General features: G+C 33.9%; 1 protein-coding gene across 7 annotated transcripts in view; it reads right to left on the bottom strand.

Annotated features, from left to right (window-relative positions):
• The window catches only part of LOC136984698 (voltage-dependent calcium channel subunit alpha-2/delta-3-like), a 222,505-nt gene that overhangs the window by 83,593 nt on the left and 113,455 nt on the right, over window positions 1–25,457 (bottom strand). For all 7 annotated transcript variants that reach the window (XM_067281901.1, XM_067281827.1, XM_067282170.1 and 4 more), the window contains exons 9-14: window positions 17,183–17,257; window positions 15,204–15,293; window positions 6,346–6,459; window positions 5,404–5,482; window positions 3,400–3,449; window positions 3,210–3,293 (exon numbers count right to left, since the gene is read on the bottom strand). In XM_067281901.1, the coding sequence (XP_067138002.1) occupies window positions 3,210–3,293; window positions 3,400–3,449; window positions 5,404–5,482; window positions 6,346–6,459; window positions 15,204–15,293; window positions 17,183–17,257 (492 nt within the window). The remainder of the gene's footprint in view (window positions 1–3,209; window positions 3,294–3,399; window positions 3,450–5,403; window positions 5,483–6,345; window positions 6,460–15,203; window positions 15,294–17,182; window positions 17,258–25,457) is intronic.

The raw sequence follows: 25,457 nt of genomic DNA, 5'->3' as shown, positions 1-25,457 counted from the left end.
AAATTAACTGTTACTTTGGCAGCATCATTTACAACCAAATTTAATGAATGAGACGTACAATGGTACAAAAAAAGCTCTAGAATTTATTTTCCTTAAATTTACGATTTATGTATCGGTTGTCATAAAAATTTCTTTCCACTTCTTTCCCAAGACTACAGATATTCGAGTACAAAGTAACAGTTTCGACTTATTTCTATTAAGAAGTAGTTAAATAATTAAGCGATTAAGGAATTAGAAACATAAATAAAACCCTGATGAAAGAGCCGAAATTTTACTTAAACAGAAGCTTAACCAAATCAATTCTTGCGAGTACAGTGGGGTCTGATCTCTTCATAATATTAGATGTAATAAAGACAGAAATTTCTCCAGTTCAATGAGAGTGAGCGAAAAGTTGTAAATTTTCGAAATTTCCGTGAACACTCGATCCTAAAACGAATTAGTTAGAAAACGAACACGGACAATCTGTTAAGTTTAACATATTTAGATTTTTACAGCTATGGTGAGAAACGTTTAAAATCTACAACAGCCCCGTCGCGTCCTTTGATATATACTAGTGACGCGACAAAAGAGGCATTTGACATCGACCGGTATCGGCACCCTCGGGATTTGGCACGCACACACACCTACCTGGACACACCTACCTACATTCCATTCATTAGCCACTCGTAGGGAGCTATTTCATTAAGTGGATTGTTTTAAGATTTAAAAAGTAAAGAATATTTTATGTTATTTTTATGTACGTTTCTTTACAAAGCTATATTTTAATTATAATTTTCTTTAAAAGTATATTAATACAATCGAACAATACATTGTACCAGGTATGTATATCCACCGCACATTTTATTTCACCGAGTAAGTTTTTATAATTTATTTTTAATTTTAGCCCTTATATCGTGGCTAGCGATTCAGAATGTAATTGTGATATTAAAAATACATTTAGAGAAGTCTACAGTTTTTACTGGCTTATCGAACAAATGAATACGAATGGACCCTAGACCAGTGATTCGTAACAGGGGGCCGCGGTCCCTGGGGGTCCATAAGAAGTTTGCCGGGGCCGCCAAATTATGCAAAATTTCCTTCAGAATATAATAAAAAGAAAATTGATGTATAATCTGAATATCGTATTGAAAAGTGAAATAAGAAAGATAAAGTTTTCCTATTTAGTTTTTATTTATTTATTTTGTATTTCTTCCTACATACAACTTTGTTAGTACAGAAGAAATAAATGTAAATATGCTACTTACACCGCAGTATTTACTTCTTTTATTCCAAAGCAATTTTAAGAAACTATTAATGCTTGGAATTTTAAAAATAATTAGGAAAAATAGTAGGCTTTGAAAATTTAAATATTTTTGCAAAAGTTATGCAAAATCCTTACCACAAGTGGGCGTTTTAGTTTTAGTTTAGTTTTAGCATCGACATTGGATCGATTTATCGACATGTTTCTTATTTTATTTTCTGTTAAAAATTAATGAGTTTTCATGTTTAATTGTGAAGTTTGAATGTTATTTAAATAGATAATGAAATAATAAAGTTATGATTTACATTTATTATATAAAAAATAAAGCAATAATAAAAAAATCAATTTATTATAGATAAATTATCAAATTATCAAATATAAATTATTATTAAAAAATGGGGGTCACAAAAAATTATGAAATATTTGGTGGACCGCGAGTATAAAAAGGTTAAGAACAACTGCCCTAGACCATCACTAACGCGCAATTAACTGATTGCCCCTGGAAGTCGGCTTCTTACAGAAACACAGCTTCCCTGTCATCAAATGTCACGGCACGCCACTGCTAATTCAAATCTCAGTTCTATCAGTATTTGTTTGCAAAGCATTTAATGTTGATCTAGCTTGTAATGTTGTTTTAGTGCAATATTTTGCGTAATTTGTTATTTTATATTTTTAAATTAGTCTAAATAAACATTGTTAATTTCAAATAGAATAGATCATTCCCGCTACTAAATGTTTTAAATTTTATGAAACAAAACACTTCATTGCAATATATAGTTATTTTTATAATACTGTTAGGTTTACGTATTAATTTCTGAACAGTTTTTTTGTATTCTTTTATTTGCTCTTAATAAAATAAAAATGCCCATAATTTCAGTAATTCTTTATACTTTTTTATGGTATTATTGAATTTGTAATTTCATATATATGTGATGATAAAAATATATTAGTTTTAATTGTTAAAAAAGAAACAGATTTATTTGAAGAGAAGTTCTTCAAACATTCATAAATTTTACACTGTTGACAATAGCTTTCCAAAATATTTTATATGTATAATACCATCTTAGTCTAAACCAATTAAACAAAAATTTTCATTTTAAAATTTTTAGTAAAGGTTTTTCTGTGAAAAGGCAATTATCTATCAGATATAATGATAAAAATAATCTAAACTTATAATTCTGTAAAATAATATTAATACTTTTCTCATGGCATTAATATCTAATTAATAATTTTGTATTTTGTGTATTTACAATAAATATTTCATTCAAAATTTAAACATAAATAATTGACATTATCTTAATAAAATTATGTTAAATCATTTATCATTTATGTTAAAAACAACAAATTATTGTTTATTTGAACATTTTTGTAGACTGAAAACTTAAATAAATCTTCAAATATAAACAGAAGTGTATAAAATCTTAACTTTATACTTATTTTCTATATACTTAAAGAGCAATTAACTCTGAAAATATGCAAGTAAATAATAAATATTTCAATTAAGATAATATTAATTATTTTTAAATTTTGAGTGAAAATACTATACAAAGTTTATATTTGTAGAGTATTTTTACCATTTGTTTACATGGCATTCATATATAATAAGTAAATAATGAAACTATTTATTAAGAAAATGAAAAATATTCTATTCAAAAGCATTTCAGATAAGAATATAGAGTTTTACAAAAATAAATATCTTATTTTTAAATAAATAAATATCTTATACAAAGCTAATTCAAAAATTTTGAAAATAATGTTTCTGAATACAATATTTTAAAAATTTTCTTAAATATAAATATAGTATATAAATTTATTTATTCATGCATATAAAAAATATTTTCTATATTCAAAAATAAAAATTCAAATGTTTACAATATTAACATTAAAGCATATATTAACTATAAGTAAATAGATATGCTGTAATATAATTACATTAAATTTTATCATTATTATTAAAATATTAACTTACAGGAACATCAGCATAAACCCCTGTCCATATAACAGGATGTAGACCTGATAATACAATTGGTCTACTCATTACAGGAACATATTTCTATAAAATTTATTAAAAACTAATTTTTATAATGTTTTCCTAATTTTTATATATATTATATAAAACAATATATAATTTCATCTAACACACTACAAAAGTAACTGACTTGAACTTCTTCCTTTACTTCAGTAAATCTTGCTACATGAGTAAAATATCCTGGAAAACAAAAATTGTTATGTAGAAAAGTATGCGTACAAAATCTATAAAATGTATTTATTTCATATACTTTATTATGTTATTAATCATGAAATGAGAATATAGATTCATTTAATAAACTTCCATAAATGGATATCAAAAGATCAAGTAAATCATACTTTTATTCAATGGCACCTAAAATTTAATCTTGGGAGAGCAGAGTTGAACAAATAAAAAAATTTTTAATGCAAACTCAATAAAATTTCCATCTTACGTGATTGCTAATTGATCAGTAATATATAAATAGAAAAATAAATTTAAATTAGGAAAATATTTTTGGAAAATTTACTAGTGTTTCTTTTCCTTTTACTTTGAGGGTGTCAGAGCTCCCTTGGCCCACTCCCTGGGTACACCACTGCTTTATTGTGGTAAATGATTTTAATGCAAACATTTTCAGCCATTTGAATAGATGTCATCAGATTTAAAAATGGAAAATAAATTTAAATAACAAAATAATATAGTCTGAAGCATAAATTTAAAATGAGACAAAGGACAAATTAAAATGAGTATGCGAAATAAAACTAACAAAAATATTCTATATACAAAATTATAATGAATATTTTAATAATATAAGAATAAAATACAAATATAATTAGAATATTAGAGCACAAAATTCTCTAATCCAATCTAGCCTTCGTGGAATCGAAGTGGTGTCAGATTACAAAAGATCTGGATTACCAAACCCATTTATTTTTACTAGATTTACTTAAAGATATGCTTTAAATGATTCAAAATTATTCTTTATATTATGTGTATTTTCCTCCCTTTTGTTCTTTTTCATTTCCTTCAGTTAGTCTTAATATAATTCATAAATATTGCAAAATAAATATATTGTTGCACAAAAAGCAGTCCTACAAGCAATTATGAATAAATCATTGGGGCTAGAGGGCAAACTGTAAAATTGTGACTGGTAGTTTTTTCCCAGCCAGCACTAGACATATTAGCTGAAGTTTAAGTGTAAAAATAAATAGCAGTAGCCTAAATTTGCATGATAAAAGCAAAATCATATAATATATATACTGCATATGGGCACTTACTAAGCTGAGGGTACTTAGCTCCCCATAGCTATGGGTTTAACAAAAAGTCAAAAACACGTGTGCATTCACTTAAATGGCACTCACAAACAGTGATTTAACTCAATTGTCAAGGGCCAGTATATAAGATAGTAATATAAAGTTATTGAAAGTAACACTTTAGATTTGTCATTAAACAGTAAATTAATCACTTTAGATTTATTATATTTCTTTATGTCAGAAACATTGAGTGCTAATTTATGTTGGAAGCTTGGTCATTCCAGTCACCCTGAAAGTTATGCCAATGATCAAATATATGGATACTCTATGAGTAACAGTGATAATAATAAGAGGCAAAGTTGTGCAAAGTTATTATGCAAGTGTTATACTGCATAACTGTTTTGCATAAATATGGAGACTTCTGAATCAACTTGTAGATTTCAAATAGAAATTTATATATGTACTGTGATTTGCATGCTAATTAATTAATCTATTAACTAACTTTTCATCTTCTCCTACTGAATGTACAAAGCATATCTTTCTTAATATTTATTAAATCCTAAAACTGGAACTATCTTGTAAGCATGAAAATTTACATCTTCCTCTCAATTTTCAGCATTCACTATTTAAAAAACAAATGTTTTCAGCTACATTCAGTGGCCTGTATCAGGTTAAACAGATTCTATATTGAATGACTATAGCAGATTTGAAGACTTTGAGCTTGCTATAGACATTCAATATAGAATCTGTTTAACCTGATGCAGGCCACTGAATGTAGCTAAAAGCATTCATTTTTTAAATAGCAAATGCTGAAAATTGAGAGGAAGGTGTAAATTTTTGTGCTTTTTTAATATGTTGTTATTCAATTATATATGTTAAATTTAAAATAATTAAGAAATTACCTTTGTTTTCACAAGCCATCCAATTTACTTCACGTATTTCTGTTACTTCTATTCCTACTAAATAAGTGAACACCCTTACCTAAGTCAAGTAGATTAAGAACATCAAGCAAATTACAATCAAAATTTTTAAAATTATATATAAACTATAGATTTTAGCTCCTAAAGTTTAGAACAGGAAATAATTGTATTATTAAAATATTTCAATTATCTAAAAATCTTTGTCAATATTATACAACCAAAACTTCTATCAAAAATTACTTATGAAAAACAGTTGAAATATAGTTTATATTAATCATATTTAAAATATAATATACAGCACTTTATAAATTATTTTCTACATATCATTATTGTAATCACAAGATATATTCTATTTTCAATGGCTTTTAAATTTAAAACATTTAGATACCTATTAGGAAATATGGGACAAGAAAAAATACATAAAATTTAGTAAAACTATCAAAAATCAATATTCATGATAAAATGTTCTAAGTTTTTAATTTATATAAATTAAGCTTAAAACAAGGCAATTGAATTACAATAACTGCCTTACAGCTTTCATGACCTGATGAGTATTTTCGAATTATTTAGAAACTAATATTATTTTTTTCATTTGACTAAATTTATAAATTTCAGAACTTAAAGATCAGAATAAAAAAAAAACCTTCTTTATCTAAATAAAACTGTTTTGTTTTGTTGTCATGTGACGTATCTAAACTGGAAAAATACAAAAATCGTAGTTTTTCAAAAGTTTTTTCAGGATTTTTATTTCTTCAATTAGTGAAGTTTGAAATTATTAAATAAAGAATATATTCTTATAATTTAAAATAAACAATGTTATATTTTATCATATTTAAATTATCTCTAAATATATTTAGTAATTATTAAAATAAGAAATTTTTAAAAATTCTCTGACTATATATTAAAAAATAATAATAAACTTACTGGTATATTTGGCCAGTTATATTTACGAAATATATCTTCGTATGTCTGAGGTGCTCCATCTGTTACTAACATTATAGCCTGATTACATTGACTTCCTAATTTGGATTTATTATACTGGAACAATTATTACATAAATAAATATCGTAAATAGTTAAAGTGAAAAATTACTATCTAATTAGCAAAAATCGTGTAAAATTTGTTTTATTTCATATATTATGTTAAAAATTTATTATGATAAGTAAAAACCTTATAATACTTCAGAACATGATATAAACATGGATAATAATGTGTTGATTTAATACTGATTTGATAGCAGATAATCATTAAATAGATTACTCAAATTGAGAATAACTTCTCTTGAAATAATTTTGAAAGATAAGGATCAATCTAAAAGTTTGTTAATACTGTATTAACAATTCTTTAGGTCACTAGTTCTTAAACAGTGGGACTCAAGATCATTTCTAGGCAGTGCAATAAAATAATTAATATTGTTTACTTCAAGTACAACACCCACACATACTTGATAATCTATTCACTAATTTTAATACAATATAGCATTAAAATACTCACGACTTCATTAGTATTATTACATTTTAAATCATCATAACTACAATGATAACAAGTCATTATATCATCAAAATTTGATTTTATTTAGCAGTATTTTTGTGTTATTCTACTTTACTTTCACCTAAATATTATAGACTTAACAATATAATTGATTTTGAAATGACTATTAGAAATTCATTCATAACACCCACTTTGTTAGTAACTGTAAGGGTTTTTATATTTTAAATTGTAAAGAGAGTACAGTATTCTCAATTGTTTTATACAAGTTTAAATTTTTTCTAATGTAAAGAAAAAAAGCATGCTACATGCATGATGACATTGTGAGGATATATCTTTTAAAACTGATAAAAATTTAAAGTAAAATTAAAAAAACCTAAATCCTATTTTTTATTTCTTTGTTTCAAGAAAATAACTGGCCAAATTGGCTTCTGTAATTTTACTGATATTCCTTTGTTATCTATCAGGAAATATTTATATTGCTGTTTAGTTCATAAAGTAGTCCAAAATATTTACAGAATATCATAGAATTAAGTCAAATGCAAAATTTTCAGATTTTTGCATAGTTTCTTCTACAAACTTGTATTTTCTAATTTATTTTCAGATGGACAGTCATTTTTACTAATTAGTACTATAAAATTGTAAAATAATGTAGAGTCTGGGATGAACGAAACAATCCAGACATAAAGATCGGTAAGAAAAAAAACGAGGACTTTACACAATAACAAATTTTATTATTTAAATAACATAAGAGAGGAAAAACAAAAGGAACACAGACTTAACCTAACAAGATACAAATTAATTTACAGACGATAATTATACACGTTCGAATTACACATTATACTCAGTCGATTGGGAAATGGGACATCCACGTGTTGGGAAGAAGTCCTTTCCAGCGAAATAAATGTGATGACTGAATGAATGTTCCTTCCTCCACGAAATACTATTGTCGCAAAAGGCACATACCGTTTCCTCGCGCCGATGGATCTGGATTGTTCTTCCTAGCTCCACCGCTCCAATTCCTTCCTTCCAATCCGTTAGCAAAACTTCTCGCTCGATCCGGGCTAATCTCCAAGAAAGAAAAAGTACTCCCCTGTCACCACACGTACGTTTTATATATTCCCACCATCCGGGAACTTCTGTATCACGTGACCCATCAATCCGCCAATGACCGCTTACAAACCTCACCCGTCAAGGGTTGGTACGCGACGACATAAACGGAACGGAATTTATTTCCGTTTCTCTAACTACAATACAATAAAATAAGTAATTGACACAAACAAAGAAAAAAAAAATATACATTTAGTGATCAAGCACTACATATCTCCCCCCAAAGAATTTAACCGAAATGCAATTTCCTAAAATCTATCTTCCGCTCTCTCAGATTATAATGCCTTTGCTTGTCGCTTCCTGTAATAGATTGATCGCACGAAGCCTCCTTAGCCTCACTACCGCCCTTCTCAGCATTTTGTTTTCTCATAATACGCATATCCAGATCATCATTGTCATCTTCCTTATCCGTGTCTATTTCTTCCCTCATGCGAGGCTGTCTCCGCCTCTCGGGCTGTATGCACTCGAAACACGGTTTTAGCCGGTCCACATGCACCGTTTCCACATCCCTTTTTCTACAACCTTCCACGCGATAAGTTGTGGGGTTTACCACCTTAACTACACGAAAGGGCCCCAAGTAATTGGGAGCAAATTTATCCTTCTTAACCCCCTTTCTCCTCACCCAAACCTTCTGTCCCTCGCTGAAATTTTTCAGTTTTCTCCCTTTATTGTAATAGTCACGATTTTTCTTTTGACAAAGTTCGGATTGCTTACCAGCCAACTCACGTAACATGCGTAACTTCGTTAGAATATATGATCTACGTTCATCGGCCGTCCTATCGATTGGCGTACAATTGAACTCAGGGGTGCATGGATCTGTGCTGAATAAAAGGAAGGCAGGTGAGTCGTCAATAGCGGAATGGTGGGCGTTGTTGTACGCAAAACAGGCTGATGGGATGAGATCATCCCAATCGGCATTATCATCGTCCAAAGACTTGGCAATTATGTCAATGAGAGACCTATTAGCACGTTCGCACATGCCATTAGCGCAAGGACAGTAAGCAGTAGTTATATTGCATTTAATTCCCAACCACCTACAACAATCGCTAAATAACGAGGATAGAAAATTCGTCCCGCAATCCGATATGATTATCTCGGGGACACCGTACCTGCATACCACTTCGTCAAATATAACGTTACTGACCGCCCAAGCGGTTTGGTCCTTAAGGGGATGGGCCTCAAGGAAACGTGTGCAAAGATCGATTATAACTAAAATGAACCGATTTCCCCGTCTTGAAATTTTAATCGGGCCAATCATATCAATTGCAATCTTCTGAAAAGGAGTATCTGCTCTCTCGTTCTCTTGTATGGGGGCCTTGCCTTTATGGATGTTATGTTTTTGGCATTTTTCGCACCGTGTCACCACCTCCTCAGCTATCTTTCTTAAATTCTTTACGAAATACTTTCTCTCAATGTTTTTAATTGTTTTCAACACACCCCAATGACCATGCAATTGATTTCCGTGAATGGCAGTGACTAAATCATTAGTGAGCTCTTCCCCTACACATATCTTGTCAGTGTGATAGTCGCGTCCTTTCCAAAACATTTTTTTATATAAGCACTCATTCACTAATCTATACCCGTTAAATTCACCGCTCGTGTGGTTACTTCTCATAATATCCCTTTTTATTGGGCCAAAGACACTATCACTGTCCTGTGACTTGCATATTTCCTCTTTATCTGGGATCCTCTTCCTCCCAAAATCTACATCTATGTGATTTATGCCATTTATGTTACGCGACAGGAAGTCAGCCACTTTGTTGTCTACCCCTTTGACATGGTTCACCTCTATATCATAGTCCATAAGTTCCATCACCCACCTTATTAACCGGCGATTCCCATTATGTATGTTGCTAAGGAAAACCAAGGGTTTGTGATCAGATAAAATAATGGTCTTCTGCCCTAGTATTAGATATCTAAAGTGTCTTAATGCCATGACAATCGCTAAGCACTCCTTCTCTATAGTAGAGTAATGTTTTTCCACACCCTGGAACCTCCTACTATAGTAGCCTACCGGGACTAAATTATCACCATCCTTCTGCTCTAATACGGCTGCTGCGGCCTTGTCGGATGCATCAGTGTGCAGGTAGAAATCTTTTTTAAAATCTGGATGTGAAAGAATCGGTGGGTGGGATATAGCCTTCTTCAGACTATCGAAGCTGTTCTGGCAATCTTCACTCCAACTAAATTTCTTCCCTTTTTTAGTGAGCTCAGTCAGAGGTGAGGCAAGTTCCGAGAAGGACGGGATAAAACCCTTAAAAAAGCCTACCACTCCCAAAAAACTTCACACTTCCTTTACACTAGTTGGAGCCATGATATTCTTTATGGAGTCAATATTGACGGGGTCGGGTGTAATCCCCTTTCTACCTATGATATGGCCCAAATATTTCACCTCCTTGGCCAATATCTGGCATTTGTCCGGATTAAGTTTTAGACCTTCATCTCTTAGGGTTCTAATAACCTGGTCGAGTAAGTTCAAATGATCTTCTAAAGTTTTCGAGAACAGCACAATGTTGTCTTGGAAGACGAAACAACTATTTCCGACAAACCTGGCCAAGACCCTTGTCATCACAAACTGGAAGTATCTTCCGCTATTCTTTCCTCCTTGCGGCATCCTACACAACTGGTACTTTCCCCACGGCGTGGAGAAAGCAAAAACGTGTCTTACTTCGGGCGCAAGAGGGATTTGAAAATACCCTGCCTTAAGGTCGAGGACAGAAAAAAAACTATTGCCTTCCAGCTGTGACAAGATGTCATCGATCCTGGTCATTGGGAAGATTTGCGGCTCAGTGATCTCATTGATTTTTCGTAGATCTAGTGTTAATCTAATTTCACCTGACTCCTTAGGCACCACGTGTATTGGAGAATTCCACACCGAGGAACTCTCTTCGCAAATTCCCGCCTCTAATAACTCCCCAATCTTCTTCTTCAGTGATGGTAAGTGGTTGTAAGGGATGCGATATTGTTTTATGTTTATGGGCCGTTCAGAGGTCAATTTAACATGGTGTACATAACTCTTGGTACCGGGTATTTCAGTGACTTCTCTAGCAATCGCATCAGGATAAACGCTTAACACACCTAACACCTTATTCCTAATTTCCCCACTCAAGTGATCAAGTTTCCACACTTCCTGTCTCTTGTCAATAACTTTATTAATATTAACAGAGAAATTACGGACTTCCTCCACCATACCCGACTTAATAGCAGGGCCCAGATCGAATAGGAGCTCAGGACTACGGCCAATGATGTCCATACCAATAATTAAGTCATAAACAGCACTGCTTGGAAATTTTTATGATAGGAATTTTTATCTGAATTTCGTTATCCTTGGCCACTATGCACTTAGTGACGATGGCTTCGTCGCTCTGGATGATAGCACCTGACATCCCACTTATGTAGGAATCATTACAAACCAACCAATCTTTATTTTTTATATTAATCCGATCCATAATCTCACTACTTATGACAGTTTTCTCCGCGCCTGTGTCCACTAGGCACTTCACTTGACAACCAAAAATGTTCCCATCAACAACTGGTAACCCACGCTCTGTTAAGTATACCTTTGTGGTCAGAGTTAATTGCGTCAAACGGTCATTGGCCTGACCTCTCGAATGACCGTTCTTCAGTTTAAATTTTTGCGTCGTCTACAATTTCTGGCCACGTGCCCGACTTCGCCACAAGCATAGCACCTCCGCCTTTCGCCTCTAACATTTGTGGGGGCTCTAGTTTCCCTAACAAGCTCGCTTAATGATTTCACGGATTCAGTTAATTGCTTAACTTGCATTTCTAATTCGCAGATCCTCGATTGCTTTTCCCCTAGGTCACTCTCCTGTTTGACATTGGCACAAATCTCACTTACATGTATTCCCTTACCACACGCGGCCTCAATTTCCTCTTCACCCTCCGCTTTTGCAATGGCCTCATCCAAGGTACCCGGTCGTCCTTGCATGACCCGCTTCCGAACCTCGGGGAGTAGGCCTTTCATAAAACAGTCCTTTACGGAATTGTCCCTTAGATCGCTAAATTATGGTTTCGCATAACAGCTCTCGAAAACAAAGATTTTACACAAATTCCGTACTCCCATACCCTTTCACCTTTCTTCTGAGCTACATTAAGGACTAAGTTAAATGGGTCCTGATCACGTTCTTTGTGGCCAAAGCATTTTATAAGGGCCTCCTTCAATTCACTATAGCCAATTACACCTTGATCCTTCAGGTCAAAGAATACAGAGAGGGGCTCACCTTTGAGTCTTGCTTGTATTACTGACGTCTTTACGTTTTCATCCCATTTTGCTAGTGAAGCCACATTCTCGACTGTTAGGAAGAAACGGCGTACGTCTAATATATCGCCGGGTAAGTTGGTGAAACAGGGAATCATACCCATAAACCCAGTCACTATAGGCACATTCTCGGTCTCCGCCATTCCAGATGATGTTCCGCTAGATACTTGTTCTTCCATTACAATATTATTAATACAAACACCTATAGACCTAATATCACAATACTAACAATGATCCTTAACACTATGCTTAAACTAGCGCCGATACAAATTATGTGTATATATCTACCATTACACACGTACAGTACACTTACAACCTGTACAATCCAGCACAATTTCAGTCCTCTTACAAACTTTCCTTCTTACCTGTGACACAAAATCCTGTCGCGGACGCCATTTGTAGAGTCTGGGATGAACGAAACAATCCAGACATAAAGATCGGTAAGAAAAAAAACGAGGACTTTACACAATAACAAATTTTATTATTTAAATAACATAAGAGAGGAAAAACAAAAGGAACACAGACTTAACCTAACAAGATACAAATTAATTTACAGACGATAATTATACACGTTCGAATTACACATTATACTCAGTCGATTGGGAAATGGGACATCCACGTGTTGGGAAGAAGTCCTTTCCAGCGAAATAAATGTGATGACTGAATGAATGTTCCTTCCTCCACGAAATACTATTGTTGCAAAAGGCACATACCGTTTCCTCGCGCCGATGGATCTGGATTGTTCTTCCTAGCTCCACCGCTCCAATTCCTTCCTTCCAATCCATTAGCAAAACTTCTCGCTCGATCCGGGCTAATCTCCAAGAAAGAAAAAGTACTCCCCTGTCACCACACGCACGTTTTATATATTCCCACCATCCGGGAACTTCTGTATCACGTGACCCGTCAATCCGCCAATGACCGCTTACAAACCTCACCCGTCAAGGGTTGGTACGCGACGACATAAACGGAACGGAATTTATTTCCGTTTCTCTAACTACAATACAATAAAATAAGTAATTGACACAAACAAAGAAAAAAAATATATACATTTAGTGATCAAGCACTACAATAATGACATGACAAAATGGTCACCTTAGGAATATCCAGCTGTATTTGAATATCTTATTAAAAGTAAAGCATATGATTACTAAGAAATGCTTAATGATAGGAGTCTTGATTCTTATAATTATTTTTCAAGTGGTAAGGTAGGCAAAACTTTAATTAATAAATGGTCACAAAACATTTGTGTCCTTATGTGAGAACCCAAACGAGGTCTGAAATCACAAAAATGCAGAATTCTGTTGTGAAAAAAATAACAATAAATTATATGAGAGAAAGAGAAAAAAAAACTCTTGATCAAAACAACGTGACGAAAAATGTTAACGAGTCTCGGGATGACACCAACGCGTGTCAAATGACCTGTTAATGTTCAACCCAAAGGTAGAACTCTGACACGTGCTCATAAATAGGTACAAGTTTGACACAAATACTCAAAGAAAAAATTCAACTCAGGAAAACAATTTCAGAAAAAGGGAAAAATTGGAGGGATAGAAAAATATCGCATGATCGTTAGAATTCCAAAATCACATCAATTATAAACAACGGATTAAATTATGAGTGCAGGTGTTGTGGTTCTATCAACAATCTCCGAGCACAGTCGACAAAGGGTGTCAAATACACACCTCAAATTGGACCTCTCCCGCGACCTGACATGGTCTCGTTTTGTGCTTGGAAACAAAGGGGAGACCAATCGGGAAGCGAGGAAAGGGACGAGGGACTAATCCGAAAGGTGGATAGTACACGAGAAAAATGTATAAAAACTGGGACTTCAAGATCGAAAGGGAGTCTCTTCCAAATTAAGAACTGTCTCCTGTGGATTAAGCCGACGGTGTGTATAGTGCCATCACCCAGAACATCTCAGTGTATCTCCGCTCGTCCACATCGCTCGAGACATCTCTGGGTATCTCCGATCGTCCCCATTGCCCAACGGCCCTTCTTGTCCGGCCGGGACTGGATTACAATCAACCAACCGAACTCAAACGGTTTTTCGCATGTAAACACTTGTTATCATTTGCCTCCTTCGCAACCGCCCACATACACAGGTTCCCTTAGGCTCATTCTGACGAGGGATTAATTGTAACCCCCTTGAAAGTTGGCAAATCTTACACTTAAGACAAATATAGAGTCATCGCAAACGCTATCTGCAAATAATCATTCTGTATGGACTTATGTGTCTAATGATGGCAAAGTTATTTATCTAGCTGGATATACTCAATTCTAACCCTTTCCACCCTGTGGGCACTAAGAGTCTCTTTTAGCAAACCCATTATGGGTTTGGTCGGGCCCACAATGGGGCAGCTGGGTGGTGAGGGATAGGGCCCGACATATCCAGATGGACTATCCCCAAAAAATTTCTGAGGATTTATCGACCCATCCAGATTTGAACTTGGGTCCCCCAGAGCATGGCGCTGCTACCTTGACTGCTCAGCCATCCAGCCATCAAAGCTGTACTGGTACATACATGGCTGGTTATCCATTCTCATCTTAAATTTTCATCACATGGAAATAAATAATTATTTAACTGGAATAGTTGAATATACAGACAATCTTGAAGCATCATGTTTTCGTGTACATTGCATATAGCTTCAAACCACTTATAAAGAACTCTCTGGCTATTATGGCAACCAACCACTGCACAATATCTTTCTAAACTGGTCTTATAAGGCAAGTCACCAATGAATAACTAAAAATTGCAGACCTATACTAACAACTAGCAGTATCTTAATGACTGTCAAGACATATGTCCTCATGTGGCAGAATTCAAAACCACATTCTGGAAACTTGTGAATGTAATTAAATAAAAAAAACCACACTTTCATATAAAATATAAAAATTAATTACTTACTCTTTGTAATAGTTCAAAGGCTGTCGTTAAACTTGAAGTGAAATTTGCAACATTTGAAGTATTCACATTTTCTAAATGGTCCTTAAACACCTTCAAAAGAAAATTAATAATTTTATTATTAATTATTCATACAATCAATATAAACAAAACTAAGACATAGAAACTTTTAATAACATATTTTAGATAATGCTTTAAAAAATTAAATAAAAAATTAAAATTTTGTCATTAGTACATTTTTATTAGACTATCTTGCTGTAGTCTAATGCAGGGTCCTAAACTATAGGATGCAGCCTATATTTTGAAATACCTATCAGTCCTTAGAAAACAGATTTGTACACTTCTATTAATACCATACAATAATTATAAAATACAATAAAACATCTAGTTTAACATTGTACATTTCACATTTCTCAGAAAAGAAACTTTTATATTAATTTGAAGAACATATTATTTTTGTGTGTCCTATATCATTCTAAAATGACATACCTGATAATTTTTCAGCTTTTCTACATACTGCATATCTAATAGGTGTTTCAAAAGTCAATGAAAGATAGTCTTAATTTTGAAAGTATAGATAGCTAAATCTTAATAACTAAAGAGTATTGCTTCAAGCAAGTTTTTATAAAGTAGTTTAGAATAAAACCTATGTGGAGTTTAGTCATTAATCTTTTAAGCAATTCAAATATAATCTAAAATATAATATAACACATCTAATTATCATTTTTACTCAGTGGTGTAACTAAGATTTTGCTCTGGGTAATCTGGGAGGATGATCTAAAAAAAATACAATACAAATGAGGAAAAATTAAGTGCCCTTACCCCTTATTGCCTACAAATGAGCATTCCTTACATACCTAAAAGACAAATTTATAGAATGTTCCAATACATCTAGAAGGAAACTCCAAGAACAAACTTGATATCCTAACTATGATCTTTCTTTTAGAACAGTCCACAGTCATATAGTGTAAGTAATAGATTGATAACCAAGCATTCATTTTTTTATTATAATAAAAAATGAAATAATTGACTGATAGTGAATTATTAATTAAATAAAATGTAATTTTAGATTTGTTGTTTAAGATAAAAACTTTTTTTTTAGTTTTATTCATCAGTTAATTCAAATTTTATTCTTAAAGCCTCTAGGGAAATCCAACACCTATATAACCCATCATACATCATCATAAGTATGCAACAGTTTTTACTAAATAATTAAAGACAATTGTTAAATAATTTTCTTTAATCATTTAATTATAAATTTATAGTCATTCATTATCATCCTTATAAAAATTTTTAATTATAAATTATGATATATAATAATAAATTAGTCTCAAATACAGTTCTTATTAATATCAAAAATCTAAATTTTAAGAATCCAGATTTTGGAGAATTAACTGAATTGTTAAGAGATAAATTAATGCTTCACTTTTTATACCTGGTTAAAGCATGAGTACAGTAGAACTAATTATCCATGGTAAAGTGGACTGATGCTATCTTAGATAACTAGAAACTCATAAAATGATGGCCATGGCCAATTTGGATTAAAAACATAAAGGATTTGTATGGTAGCATTCTTAAGCTTCTTTTTATACCTTACAAGTTAATGAATTTAATCATATATATGAAAAACATTTTTTACATCATTTATTATACAGTTAATACTTACAATAGTTTCAAGAATAAAAATGAATATTATTTTAGCTACTTTTTAAAATGAATGCATTGTCTCACATTGAAGTTAAATGATATAAGGTAATAGATGCCAGGGATGCTCAGAGGGAGAGAAAATCATTTTGTAATACATTTTATCATGTTAAACTTTCTTTTATAAATTAAGAATAAGGAAAGCAGTATATTCACTTTAAGGTTTATCTTGAATAATACAGAACCTAGGTTAACTAGGGCTTAGATAATTGGGGTTCTACTGCACTATTAACAATATTGAAAAGATTTTAATTCATTTATTCTTATTTTACATTTACCTGTATATTTTTGGCATTTGCTTGAACAAGAGATTGATCAAAACATGGAACTAATGGCTCCACAGTATCGTTGAACTAAAAAAAATTAAATTAATTTGTAAGAAATTTAAAAAATACAAATTTATATTTATTTTAGATATACTTACACTGGACGACAAAAAAAATAACGCACTATGAAGGACTTGTTGGATTTGAATAAAAATTGGTATGTGACATCGTCATAGCTAGTCAGGTATATGATTGCAACCATAAAGCAAAAATATACTTTATTGTGCAGTAATGTTCAATACAGTGCAGGCACTAATATCCCGTTGGGCTGCCTCTAGCGCGGATACAAGCTGTGATACGCCTTGGCATGGAGGCATAAAGGTTGTGTATAATGTTCTGTGGCATATCTGTCCATGCGTGATGCAAATGAGACTCAAGATGTGTCAGATCTCACGGCTGTCGCAGCTAGCGTCCCAGGTAGTTCCATACATGTTTGATTAACGATAAATCTGGAGACCGTGCAGGCCAAAGAAGTGTGGCAATGTTATGTAGGCATGCTTGGGAGACCGCTGCGGTGTGTGGCTGGGCATTATCCTGCTGGAATATGCCTGTTGGAAGCCCTGCCATGAGGGGCAACACATGTGGCCAGAGGATGTATTGCACATATCGTTGGGCTGTGAGGGTAGTACGCATGACAACTAGAGGTGTCCTACTGTCATATGTTACGGCTCCCCACACCATAGCACCGGGGGTTGGGCCTATGTGCCGCTCCACAGTATAGGCTGGGTTGATGCCTTGACTAGCAGGGCCGCCATACCCTCACACGGCCATCGTGAACCCCCAAACAAAAGCGGGATTCATCGCTGAAGACAATAGGGTCGGTAGCTGTCCATTGTTGTCATGCAAGACACCACTGCAGACGGAGGCATTGGTTGGTGGCTGTTAATGGTAGAACACATACTGGGCGTTGGGAGACCAATCCGCCTTCTACTAAGCACCTGGAAATGGTGCGGCTGGATACATGGTTCCATAATGCAGGTGCTACTGCTGCGTGAATGGTAGACGACGAAGCTGTAGAAGCTGTTCGTGCTTGACATACAATGAGACGATCCTCCCGCTTGGTGGTCTGTCGATAGTGTCTGGAGCCTGTTTGCCATTCATGCGTACCCGTACGTACCCACTGCTCATAACACATCCTAACGGTTCCATCAGAACGGTTCAGATGGCGGCCAATCTGGCGGTATGACAATCCTCTTCCTCTCAATCCAACGATGTGACCTCTCTCAAACTCACTTAACTGAGCGTAAGGCCGTCGAATGTGTCGTAGAGGCATGTCTATCACTCAACGAAGTCACAACCATAAACACAAGTGCAGGACATATGCACAAGTCATCACAGTGTGCACCTTTATACCAGACAGAGGAAGCACTTTTCTACCCTCTGGTGGTGATACAACACAGGAACCTGATCCCAAAAGCTAATCATTTACATATCTAGCTATGATGATGCAACATACTAATTTTTATTCAAATCCAACAAGTCCTTCGTGGTGCGTTATTTTTTTTGTCGTCCAGTGTATATATAAAATGTATGCAAAAAAATTATGGTATTTTATAAATATGAAGATTATTATTAATTTTAACAACTTATCAGTTCGTCAATGTAATTATACTATTCAAAAATAATTATATTCAATTTCAAACAGCATACATAAAGTTAAATATAATGAACACAAGTCTTTTCATTTTTTATTAGTATTATGCAAACAAAACAACAAATATAATAAATAAAGAATTATTTTTTCTAAACTTATTCATAACATATTTTCAGAAAACATTCCAAAATGAATGCAACCAAGTTGGAACTTTGAATATTTTTAAACCGTAAATTATTTATGCGTTGATGTATTATTTATCATACAAAAAATTAAATAAAAAAAATAAAATACTATACATTTACTGGACATATGTATCTTTCTTCCAATCATTTCTGTCATATTAAAATAGAATACTATAATAAACACATTCGGTTAATGTAACCCTTGGTGCCAAGATGGCGGCTCGTCATTGATTCCAGCAAGGAAACAGTGGGACGCACGTTCTAACCTAACCTAACCTATTCTAATAAATTACCATAATTATTAGCAACCAAATTATTAGAATAGTTAGGTTAGGTTAGAACGTGCGTCCCACTGTTTCCTTGCTGGAATCAATGACGAGCCGCCATCTTGGCACCAAGGGTTACATTAACCACACATTCAAATAACCTTGAAGAAACAGCAAAAATTTAATAACTAAAATGTTTTTGGACATTTTTAACAGCCTCTTAAGGACTTAGTGCTCCTCTCATGTACCAAATACACAAGGTCCTTCTTGAATATATTATGGCCACAGAATGCATGGTGGCTCTCCAACATCTATTAGAACAACTACAATGCAGACTAAAATGTTTTGTATGCACCACTTTGGCACGAGCACTCCCACAAGAAATGCCACGGTTATGTCCCCATTAACACCCAGATTATTTATTTTTGCAAAGGTGCACAAACCAGGGAAAAGATTGAGATCAATGGCGGACAAATGCGGCTTGCTCAATTTGAATCAGCAGGGCATACTGGAGAGGCTGTCTTTGCAAGCTCTATTTTTAAAATTTCTTATCCTCTGTTTCTAATGATAGTGGATCCAGGACTAGAAATGGGTCTCAGCCTTCCTGAGCCAGAGATGTTCTCAGGAAGTGTGCTTTATGCAGTCATAGTCTGTAAAGTGGAGAATAAGGCAGCAGAGAGTAGCAGGTTTGAAAACTAACTTCAAAGTCTTCAGATATCCTTGTTCATCTGCTTCTACTATTTCCAAGAATAACATTCTTGTGACTGTGGGCAGTTCTAAGGGTTCTGCCTCAGCTCTGAGTATGCCTCTGCCCATGGTGGTAAACCTAAGTGTAAAAAAATTTTGCATCACTTTTGTTGGCTACCTGAAAATTTATCTCTCTTCTGATTTGCCAAATCAGATTCAAGATTTTCTCCTGGAAGAAATCAACAAATCCACGAATCTAAATGACTCTCCTAGGTTTATTTTTTGGGGGTCATTGAGACTTTCTTGCTTCTCTTTGAAAAGTGTTACTTGACTTAGGAAGCATATTGAGGCCTTTGCTCATGAGCAGGAAGTCCCTTTTTATTGTTTTCAGGGTTACCCAAGCCTGTGAAGGTTTTGTGGCAATCCTGGATCCTCTTTAGATCCTTACAAGACTCAAGATTCAGAATCTTGGTCTGATGTTACTTGGCCCTGGAAATTACTTGATAGAGCTTTTGGCCCTTATGATAAACATATGGTTCTAGTGATTGACAGTGCCTTGGTGGAAATGCTTCAAGGCCTAGACCTTAGGCCTTTTCTGGGACTTACTAGAGTCACTTTTAAAATCATTGATAATTTCTCTGACTTATCATCAGCATCCACATAGGCAGTTACAGGGGGCCTTGGAGAAACAGGCCATTACCATAATGCTCATGCCCAATCACACCAGATTGGCATAGGAGCTCTGGTGTGGGTGCAAAAAGAAGCATATGGAAGCTGGGACCAGGATTGGTGACAGGGCAGACTTGACCCCTTTCATTTACAGTACAAACAGAAAGGAAGGAATACCAGAAGTACATGGATCAACTATGATCTTGGGTGGAAGAATCACCTCTGTGGAAAAAAAAAGATTGGCTCTAAAAAAGGGTGATTGCTGGTGCAACAGGCAGGACCATCGATTGTTGAACCAGATAAGGCTGAAGGAGAAGCACTTTGCTGCAAAAACAGATGCAGCAATACCAGCAGCCACAGGTCAGGAGGGCCAGTTCTGCATCGTTCTTTATGTTTGAGGTGACTCCCACCACTCTAAGATCAATTTCTTGGGGAGGATAAGGTGATGATATCAGGATATTTTAAGGGAAAGATGATATAGGAAAGGACCTGAAGGAGAGCACTGTGGTTAGAGAAGAGAGAAGCGTTAGAATTAATGTTAATGAAAAGAGGAAAAAAAAACATTCTCATTTAAAAAAAAGAACTATCGAAGAAGACTTGAGGGACATTATCCCTGTGAGTTGTAGCACAAAAAACATAGACTGACAGTGACTATGTCCATGTCCATGGGTATAAAAAAAGACTAAAACTGGTAATAAAGATCATGCCTTACTTTTAGTTTTGTTACAGATAGGATTATACTGACTCTTCCCACCTGGTAAGATCAATCTCAAGATCTCTGCTGAGGTTTTTACTACTCATCATCTTTCTCTCCTAATTGATTGTGATGCAAATGCACACAACAGGAGATGTAAAAAAAATAATCTCAGAGGAGACTATTTTCTGGACTTTTTGGTGGCCATTGACCTGTAATTTTAAATCAAGGTAATAAATCCACTTATGATGAATTCCAGACATGTGGAAATTCTGGATCTCATTCTAGCTTCATCTGGTTTAGGTAGCAGAATGATAGACTGGCATGTCTCTGATGAACCATCCTATCTGATCACAGACACATTACATTATCTCTAGTTTGGCTTCTAGTTAAAATAGGTGGCATTTTACAACCAAAAGAAGGTTGATTAGCATTTTTTAGAGTGCTTGTCTTCCAGATTACTTTGCTTTTCATCCTAATTTGGTGCTGTATTGGACATTGAGTTGGCTGTTAATTTTGTGCAACAGCACATTCTCAAGTCCTACACTATTAGTTAGCCTATGAAGAGAAGCTCATCCATTATTTAATTCCTTGATGGAACATGGAACTGAGCTCAATGATTTATACAACTTGGAAATTATTTAATTGTAATAAGCATACTGATGAGTGGAGCTTTTTGTAAAGCTGTCACTCAGTATAAAAAAGCTCTTAGAATGGCAAAAAGATCTTCATGGAGGAACTTTTGCTCAAACATTTCTAATTTTCCTAGCAGCTCAAAACTCATGACAATTTTAGCTAAGCAATCCTGCTCTGAACTGAATTCCCTGATTCTTCCTGACAGTAAGACTTCTGCTTGGAAAACTATCCTCTGTTTACTTGAGGCTCATTTTCCAGGCTTCAGAATTGATGATTCAAGTGAATCTTTTGAGTTTTCTATGCCATTATAAAGAATCTTGGAGGTAACCCAGATCAGTGGTTCCACTGCTAAGATCAAATTGGCTATTAAATCATCAGATTTATTTAAATCAGCTGGGACTGATGGCATTATTCTGGCTCACCTGCAAATTTAAGCTGATATTTTTTTTGGCCTTTAGTCTGTCATATTTACCATACCTGTCTGGAATTATATTATGTCTCTGCTAGTTAAAGCAATTTTCATTCCTAAGCCAAGAATCTTATTCTGAAGCTAAGGCTTTTAGACCTATTATCCTAATGTCTTGTATGTTAAGACACTAGAAAAGCTTATTGATAGGCACTGAGGAACATTTCTTTGAGTAGATTTCTCCATTCCCTTCTGTTTGCTCATCAACCTGGTAAGTCTTATGAGGCTTAAACAGTTTGGTTTTTCAAATTGAAAAATTAACTGCATTAGCTGCCTTTCTAGATGTTGAGGATACTTCTAATAGAACATCTTTTGAAACTATCAAACACACTGTACTTGAGCATTGCATCAGTCCTGCTCTTTATTTAGTGGATGACTACATGCTATGCAATCATAATGTCATGCTTTTCCTTTTTGAAACATTCCTGAGAATATCCATAGTGCAAAGCTACCTAAAAGTGGTGTTCTTTCATCCTTGTGGTGCTGTCTCATTATGGATACTCTCCTAAGAGATTTTAATAGTTCTGGATTGTGTATCCTGGAATAAGAAAATGTTAATGTTCTGTTTCATGTGGGGAAATTTTCCAACATCTCTCAGACCTTCCTCAAAGAGACCTGTAAAAAACTGGTGTAAGCATAAGAGCTTAAGTATTAGTCCTGACAAAACTATTATTACAAGTATTCTTTTACTTACAGGAGAGCTTTTAGAGGCTTCTCTGAACTTCTCTGTGGTAAAAGATTGCTGTTTTCTTCTTGAGTCAAGTATCTTTGGGTACTACTTGATTCTAACATGTTATGGATTTTACACCTTGAGATGATTGTAATAAATGTAATAACCAGGTATCTTCTGATTATTACACTTATCAAATCCTGGGATCTATAACCATATGTACTCTTTTGAAATTTACTATAGTGGTTTGACCCAAAGTAGCCTCTGCTGCCTTAGTTTAGGCTACTGCACTTTGCAAAGATTGTCAGACAAAGCTACAAAGTTTGCAGTGAACTGTATGCCATGCTGTTACTGGAGCTTGTACATGATCCCAGATAGTTCTTTTGAAGTTCTATTGGATCTTCTTCCTCTGCATCTATTTATTTATTCAGGCTGAAATGCAAAGGATCCTCATAGGCTCAAGAGTAGGATTTCCCAATGGGGTCAGTACTGACCCCATATAGACTGATAAAAGTTTGAGGGGAAATCAATAAAACTTTGCATATATATATTTATTTTAAAATATTAAAAATTGTTCACATTTTTTGTTCACAATAAATGTAGAAAAATGCCTTCTAAAAATTATGTAGGAGGTTGTTGCATGTGTTTTTATATATAAAATAATATTGTTTAGTATATAATATTGAAAGAGGTCAATGAAAAAAATTTTTTCTTAAAAGGCTGTTAATTCATGAAAAAAGGTTGGAAGCTTCTGCTCAAGGGTATTCGTCAACTGATTTTTAGACCAAATCCTATTGGACATTTGACTCTACTGAGAAACATGATGAAGAAAAGACATCTTTTTTATGGGTTCCAAAAGAATTTTCCTTGGTTTATGTTTGGCAAGTGTTATCTGGAGTTATCATTCCTCCTTGACATGCTTGACATATGGGTAGGATAACCTTTTGCTTACAGATGGATCCAAAACTGATAATAGCATAGGTGCTGGCATTTCTGGGAGACAGTCAGGCAAGGACTTCTTTGTCCCAATGGATAAGTTCTCTATTTTGTTTCAAGCACAGTTTCTAGCTATTATTTGGTGTGTTTGCAGTATTTTATGTAGAAGTCCTCTTAATAAGACTACCTACATTGTTTTCTGAAAGTCAGGATGTCATAAAGACACTTGACTCTTGTCAGGTTGTTTGGGAGCACTTGTTTAGGAATGCTATTTACATCAATGAGCTGGCTACTTGCAACAGAATTTTTCCCATAGTGACATGGCAGAATATCAGGGTAATGCTGGCAATGTAAATGCTGATCTATTGTACAAGCAAGGAGTTTTATATCACTTTGTAGTGCTCAAACCAACTCTTAGTATTTCTTGTAATACTTTATTAGAGCTGTCAAAAAATGGACTACCTCTAATCAGTGGAAGTTAACCACTGATTTAAAGCAGAACAAGGCATTTTTGCCTAGTCTGTCCTCAGGGTGGGCTAAGGATTTCTTGACTTTGAACAAAATCATGTTTGTTTTTTAGTCAGTGTTGTGACTAGTAATCATTTTTGTAAACATCTGTGCTAATAGAAACCTTCCTTGTCAGCCTTTTGTTGTTTTTTAGATCTTCTGAAGAGACTTTCCTGCATTTAATTTGTGAGTGTACAGTTTTTTGCTCAGGCAGCCTTGTTTTTCTGGGTTCTCTTTGTTGAGCCTTGATGATGTCCCTCAGCTTTCCTTCAGAAACCTACTGTCTCTTTTTAAGAGATTAGATTTCTGAAGTAATCTTTCATGGAGTGCACAAAGAACTTTTTAAGTTGAGATATATTTAACATGCTGGCTCCTACTTGCACAATAACAACTACAACATGCCTGTTTCTATATGTCGTAAGTTTCCCATAGCTTTTTTTTTTGTAAATGAAAGCAAAATTTCAATACTATGTGTGGTTCATTACAATCAACTTCCATTTTATTGTAGGCAGACAGAAAAGAACATTTGTTCTGAATACTCAAGTGCAGAGGTTGGCAACCTTTTTGTCAATAAGAACACAATATAAATTCAAAAGTTATGGGGACACATAAGAAAAACTTCAAAATATTAAAGGTTTTATTTCAAGAAATATGCATAGATATATTTAAATTATAAATACAAAACAACAATTATAAATACAAACATCCAAATCAGTGACACTTGACATTGCAAATCTTCTACCAATTTGTTATAATTAAGAGTATAATTAGAATTACATGTTTTTAAACAGTTATCTAAATTAGAATCTGTGAGCTTTGATCGATATTTTGTTTTTAGATACACCATGTTTGAAAACAGACATTCACAATTATACGTAGTTGCAAAATATGAACAAATTATTAGTGCACATTTTCTT

The sequence above is a fragment of the Centruroides vittatus genome, unplaced genomic scaffold, assembly GCF_030686945.1.
Source record: "Centruroides vittatus isolate TY-2023 unplaced genomic scaffold, ASM3068694v2 contig_1012, whole genome shotgun sequence".
Classification (NCBI taxonomy): Eukaryota; Metazoa; Arthropoda; class Arachnida; order Scorpiones; family Buthidae; genus Centruroides; species Centruroides vittatus.
The sequence above is the reverse complement of the archived record's forward strand: the minus strand, read 5'-3'. Positions and strand labels throughout refer to the sequence as shown.